At 35.9% G+C, this 6,879-nt stretch overlaps 1 protein-coding gene across 1 annotated transcript in view; it reads left to right on the plus strand.

Moving 5' to 3' along the window:
- LOC106686272 (uncharacterized) overlaps positions 1-6,879 on the plus strand; it is a gene marked incomplete at its 5' end in the record, with an annotated part of 42,557 nt that overhangs the window by 22,040 nt on the left and 13,638 nt on the right. The window contains 3 exons of the mRNA XM_014429465.2: positions 6-2,252; positions 2,388-2,555; positions 6,631-6,777. Coding sequence (XP_014284951.1) covers positions 6-2,252; positions 2,388-2,555; positions 6,631-6,777 — 2,562 coding nt within the window. The remainder of the gene's footprint in view (positions 1-5; positions 2,253-2,387; positions 2,556-6,630; positions 6,778-6,879) is intronic.

Raw genomic sequence — 6,879 nt, forward strand, 5'->3', positions numbered from 1 at the left:
TTCAGACTGCTGTTCTTCATCTCAGTGGGTCTACTCCAACAGATGGTGTTGTTGTTAAAGGAAGTCTTGGTTCAAGTCCAGTAGTAGTGAATACAGCAGCTGCTACAGCTGGAGTAAGACGTGCTAGTGGTGTTGTAGTAGCACCTCAGAATGGAGTTCGCTTGGTGGCAGATCTTAATGGTTTACCTGCTTCTCTTACTGAACACAACCGGCTTATAGTTTCTGGTATAACAGCTCCTGGACTACTTGAACAGAATCGAGTTCAAATAGTTGCTGGTGTTCCTACTTCATCTGCATTATCTCTTGAACAACAACAGAATAGGCTAATAGTGTCTGGTGCTACTCCTAACACAATGCTAACACAACAGGGCCGTGTACTAGTCTCAGCTGGATCACTTGAACATCAAAACAGGCTTCAAATTGTCACAAGTAATTCTAGTGCTCTCTCTCTGACAGAACAGAACAGAGTAATAGTTTCTAATGTACCCAGTAATATGTCATTGGAACAACAAAATAGGTTGCAGATATTGTCTGGTATTCCAAGTTCTATCACAGAACAAAATAGACTTCAAATAGTATCTGGGATGCAGAATTCTCTAACAGAGCAGCAAAATCGTGTCATTCTATCTGGAGTCCAAAACTCTAATATGTCTCTTGAGCAACAAAACAGAGTACAGATAGTTTCAGGAGGCCATACTGCTGGAACTATGGCATTAGAACAAAATCGAGTGGAAATTATGTCAGGTGTTCAGAGTTCGTTGACTGAACAACAAAATAGGGTACAAATAGTGTCTGGTGTGCCAAACTCCAATACCCTTTCCCTGTCTGAACAGAATCGTGTATTTTTATCTAGCCTCCCCAATGCGAACACATTATCTTTGTCTGAAAAACAAAACTTAGTTCAAATAGTAAATTCGAATATATCACTCTCAGAGGAGCAAAATAGATTACAAATTGTTAGTACTGTACCCAACCCAGGCCTTTCTGAGCAAAATAGGCTACAAATTGTAAATAATATATCAAATCCAGGTGGCATTTCTCTATCTGAACAAAATAGAGTTTTAGTGACCAATGTTCCTACCACAAGTTCAATATCTTATGCTGACACTAACCATGTACAAATTATTACCACTGTTCCTAGTTCTATATCAGAGCAAAATAGAATACACTTGTCTCCTGTACAAAATTCTAACTCTTTAGAACAAAGTAGGGTTCAGATTGTCACTTCTGTGAGAAATTCTCTTTCGTTAGGAGATTCAAACAGATTGCAAGTTGTTACGAGTTTACCTTCTAGTAATGCTTTACAAGACCCTCAAAATAAATTACATGTTTTATCTAATTCAGTTTCAAATAGTAGTGTAATAAAAGACCACAGGCAGCAGAAATGTATTTCTACCACTTTCCGAGAAGATCAGAGCAATATACAAGTTGTTTCCGCCCTTGTCAATAATGATAAAACTCCTATTTCTAATGAAACTGTGGTACGTAACTGTGATGGTTCTAGTGGTATAAAGTTTCAACACTACATAAAACCAACAGAGCGCCGCGTTATTACCTCTAATGTACAAAAGGATAAGGAATTGATAAGACTGGAGGACAAAGAAGATAAAAAAGTGAATTCTAGTGATAATAATTTAGCAAGCTGTGAACGACTACAATTTACTAGTGATGAACCTAAAGTGCAAGTGGTAACAGCTAACAATCATTGTGTCATCCCTCACAACAATCATGTTCGGACTCATTCATACCCTCATGAATCTAAAAGCCCTGCTCAGTATGTTTCTTCTGTTACTTCCCCAATCAATTCTCCTCCGTCAACTCCATTTAACAATAGGCCTAATCTAACTGTAGTTACACAGCCTCAGAGAAGTCAACCTGAACATGTTGTAGTTCATAGTGTACAGACAAATGCTACTTCTCACATAAGTACATCAAAAACAGAAACATCCCCTATTACTACTAAAACTTCTCATGCTAACCGCAGGACGTATGATAATGCTTTTTTAGACAGTATTGCTCAATCTCATCCCAGTTTAGTAATAAACAAATCACCTTCCATGTCCCCGTGTGCTAAATTAATGAAGACTAAGAAGCCCATTAAGAAAGCTGCACTTGTAAAACCCATGATGGCAGAAGACAGGTCCTCTACTGAAAAAGAAGAACCTCCAAATCTAGTTCCGATAAATGTTGCTAATGACCATACAGTTGTGTCGAGGGTGCAGACCATCCAGCTCACTCCCCAAAAACAACAGGTAAATATATGCATGGGTTTCTCATATTATGTAGTTGTTTGTTTTTGACTAACCATTAATCTTATGCATCTGTTTTGTGAGTTAAATGTAGTTTTAAACATTATTATATATTAACAACAACTTTTCATATTGTAGCAATTAAAGCAAATCCAGGCTCAAGTAACTGCTCTTAGTAACAATAAATTTAGAACAGCTTCTGAGCAAGCTACATTACAAAGACTGATCTCGGAGCAGCATAAAATACTATTAGGGGGGAAAATAGTACCTACTGTCCCTGGGCAACATGCTCAAGGCGTTGCTTTTGTAAGTAGGTTTTTATAAACCTTCTGCATGGTAATTAATATAATTAAACTGTGCCTTTTTTCTTTTTAATTATTTTTTTATAGTTTTATTGTCTAGTTAATTTTTTGTTAATTCAATCAGTTTTTCTCATTAAAACCATAATGTAGTTACAGTTCCAAACAATTGTTAAATAAGTAAATAATATGTATTGATATGCTTAAACCATATATTGTACATACGAACTCTTATATATTTAAATATTATATACATACCCATTTAATAAAAGAAGGTGCTTTTGTTGTTTTTACTCTAAAACCTGAAGTGATACTGTAAAAGAGGTTTTAAATCATGAGAATTCATTACAATGGATCTCCAGATATATCTTTAGTTATTTTCGATGATTGTATGTTCTTAGTTTGTCTCGTAATTATCACATAGTCCTTGTCACTAGCTCAATGTCAATAGCTCCTTGAACAAATTTTCTGATTTTTTTGGCCTTTTGTCTTACCACTTGTTGAACAGTTGAGCAAAATAGCCATCACTCTCATCAAAGCTACAATCACAAGAGCTTTCACAAAATTTTTTCACTTTCTGACATGAGTCTTTAATAGAAATTAGACTAAGACTACATCTCTTCCAGTTTGAATGAATAATTACATAGATACTTTTGGGCGATGAGATTAAGGACAATTATCATTTTGCCCAACTTACATTCCATTTCTTAAAGCACAGTTATCTTATCTGTAAGCTAACAGGATTCACCCTCGAATTAATGGCATGGATTTTATTTCTAATAGGAGATGTTTCCTTAAAACATGCTGTAACATTTTCCTGAAACTTAATATTTTGCTGTGGAGTTCGTTATTGGTTATCTGAATAAGCTGCTTAACTCCTGTGTGTATGCAAAATTCTGTTAGATATTGGTTCTTCAATTTTTTTTTTTTTTTATTCTTCACATAGGTTTATGTTATCTTTACAAAATTAGTGGCTAATGGTCGATCTGTCTGTACCGATTTTATATTAAAATCTTATCTTACTACCTTGATATAAATATAAATGGTTCCATCTCTAATAGCTCCTTGCATATATCACAATTGCTCGTCACCTTGAATATTATTATTTATCAAATGATTATTCATTTTTGTTTATTGGTTATTAAGTGTTTATTAGTACAGCAAGGGTTTGATGTGGAAAGTTCTGTTGTCATTATTTTAAAGTGGCTTAGAAACTCTGTGTTGGTGATATATAAAATAATATTAAAAAAACCAATAGAAATCACAGGTTTATTTATTTATTTTTGTAAATTAGGCATTTTATGCAAAAGGTAATTCATTATTAAACTAAAGAGGATAAAATTATCTCGATGTTTGTTTTCATCATTTGTTCAAATGTACAATATATGGTTTTTACACAATAGTCTAATGGTATATGAGGCTCCTTGTATGCTCTCATGAGTAGCTACCTCTAGGAGCGATGCATTAAAATACTAGGTAGCTACTACATGTTATGAAGATATTGTCTAGAGGGGTTGACCATAGGACTCTGTCCTTGGTCGTATACCCTGTGGAAGATTTTCTTTGATGGAATTCTTCTAGTACTCAGGGAAGAGTGGTTCTCCGCTATTGCCTACTTGGACGATTTGACCGTCATCAGAGCAGCCAATACCAGAGTTCTACTGAAGCAAGAAGGAAAACGTTGCTGTAGTCCTTTTAAGGGGCAGTGTAATGAGAGAAAGACAAAGATGGCAGCAGCAAAGACACAATCCATCCTATTAAGAGGAAAGATCGATAGGAAACATCCTATCACCATTGAGGTAGGGGGAGAGAGAACTCATCCGAGTGAGGCAGTAACTTATCTTAGAGTAATGATAAAAAGAAACTTATGAAACTTCACTTAGACCCCTTAGAACCTAGGTTGGTCATATGCTTAAATGGAGTTAGCCATATAGATATATGGGGGCACCTTTTAGAACCTCAGTTCCCCAACAACTGTGACAAATTATAAGGGTGTGATATTGGGTATCCTGAGGCATATGTTCCTTGTTTTGTGCTGGAACCTCAAACACCTATTGAAGAACAGGTTGGAAACGTTTCAAGGGTTAGCTCTGTTGTGAGTCCCCAGGGCATACAGATCTGTCTCCCAAGGGTACCTTGATCTCCTCTTGCGAGATGGTGTTATGAAATGAAGGAAGGTTTAGCAGGATACTATATACCTATATATACTATATACTATACCAGGACTGCCAGGATATCTATATGAAGATCCCAGAAATTGGAATATTATCAGAGTGGAAGTGAAATGGAACCGATATAGTTGAATGGAATTGTAAGTGGATGAACTATCTGAAAAGAACTACCTAATGTAAATATAATCTCCACCGACAGGTCGAGCTTAATGGCAAAGTGGTTCCTTGTCTCACAGGGATTCTGTGCCAAGTTCCATGAACATGATCAGGACATTGACCCCTTGTGCCCCAGTTATGGCATACTTGAGACCGTAAAGGATTTCGTCATTGTCTGCACTGCTGAACGAGAGTCCCCTCTGCTAGTAACATAAGAAAACTACCCATACTACAAATCCTTTGTGTACAGGCGCGAAACTACTGCTCCCTTAGCTCATTTCAATGTAGGAAGAAGAAAACCAGTTTCTGGGAACATTCCAGAAAATGTAGCCATTGTTGAGTATAATGATGAATGGGCTGAATGATAGATCGTCAATTGATATGTTCACCAGCAGGAATGGCATAAGCACATTCTTCATGCCACTATAGCTAAGCCCATTTAGCCAAAATGCAAGTAGGGTATAATTAAATAAAGTGCAAAAAAGAGGTAAAAAGTTCTGTTGTAATTGTTTTTTAGTACCCTACTTTACATTTTATTGATTATAGAAATCATCCCCAGGAGGGAAAGGAGGTACTGGCACCTTATTTTGAGTGTGTAATAACTTCAAAGAATGGGCAACATATGCTTTTTGAAGCAAATGCAGAAATATAAGATTCCTTGCAACTGGTTTGTTTTGATAAGAAGCTCACTCCAGGATCAAGTAATAAGAAAATGAGGTAGCTGTTACTAAATCGAGAGTGTTAGGAAGAGATCCCCACAGAATTGTTCTTCACATAGATGCTGGGTGTGGTTGAAGAGAAGCAGTTCTCTGCTATCACCTAGCTGTGAAAGCTAATAGTGGTGGGTTCCATTAGTTGGGCAAGTTTAAAGTAAAGGGAAAGATAAAGATGTTTCAACCTGATAAGAAAAGGATGAGGACGGCCTCTGCTTAGACCCAAGCCTTCCTGAAAATCATTTAAATTAGGACTCCCCTTACCATAATATATAGCAAAGATAATCAAGTATTACTTCTGCAAAAGCAGGATAATCCTATCCCCAGATGGATTTTGCCTATAAACAGTTCTTTAGACTTATTGTGACAGCTGAATCCATCAGAATTTTTTTTTTTCGACTAAGACTCCCATTGGAGTCCTATACTGCCTAGCCATGGTTGGGAGTCAAAGTTTTTCTTTTTGTGGGACCGCCATTCAATGAAAATAGTCAACGCCCCAGGCCAGATTCGAACCGGCACCACCAATAGACATCAGTTTGGTAAGACTGTGTCTTAACCACTGAGCTACGGGCGGCCCAATCCATCAGAATATTGTAGTTGTTATTTCTTATTAGAGTCACTATAGATTCAAATTTTAAATATTATATTGAAGTCTTTAAATTATATTAAGTCCTTCTGTTACTGTTTGTTCTCTTAATTCCAGTTTCTCTGATCTTGTGTGTAAAGTACTCTCTTGTTTAGTTTCTATTGGTATTTATCTCTGCCAGAATGTTTATAAGGTACATTGTTTATTAATTTCTAATAATTATAATATTCCATTCTTTAAGCCTTTGAACTTTGCCATATTATTACCACTTTCCACAAATTTTCATCATCAAATTATGGTCTTCTCCCTATGCTATGTTTGGCTTAGGCAATAATCCTCAGTGTCTGGAATACAATCTCTGATTTTTACACTTTTTTTTTTTTAAGATGTGTATAACTAAATTGTTTTTCTTTTTCTTAATATTTTGTTAGTAATTATAATTTTGATCATTTTTAGGTTTCAACTAACAGCAACAATTCAGCTGTAAGGTTAGTACCTGTCTCAAGCTCCAGAGGATCAAGTACACAAGAACAGCAAACGTCCCCACAACAGCCCCCGATAACCACTCATGCAAATAAAGCAACTTCACCTATTCCTATTCAAGTATGCATTAGTTTTTATATTATTGCTTCATCATTTTCTATTAAGCGATCCTATATATGATCCATTACTCATAATATTTTTAAGTTCTGTTAACAATTGTTA

The sequence above is a fragment of the Halyomorpha halys genome, unplaced genomic scaffold (genome assembly GCF_000696795.3).
Source record: "Halyomorpha halys isolate HHAL.00 unplaced genomic scaffold, Hhal_1.1 Scaffold803.1, whole genome shotgun sequence".
NCBI classification, from domain to species: Eukaryota; Metazoa; Arthropoda; class Insecta; order Hemiptera; family Pentatomidae; genus Halyomorpha; species Halyomorpha halys.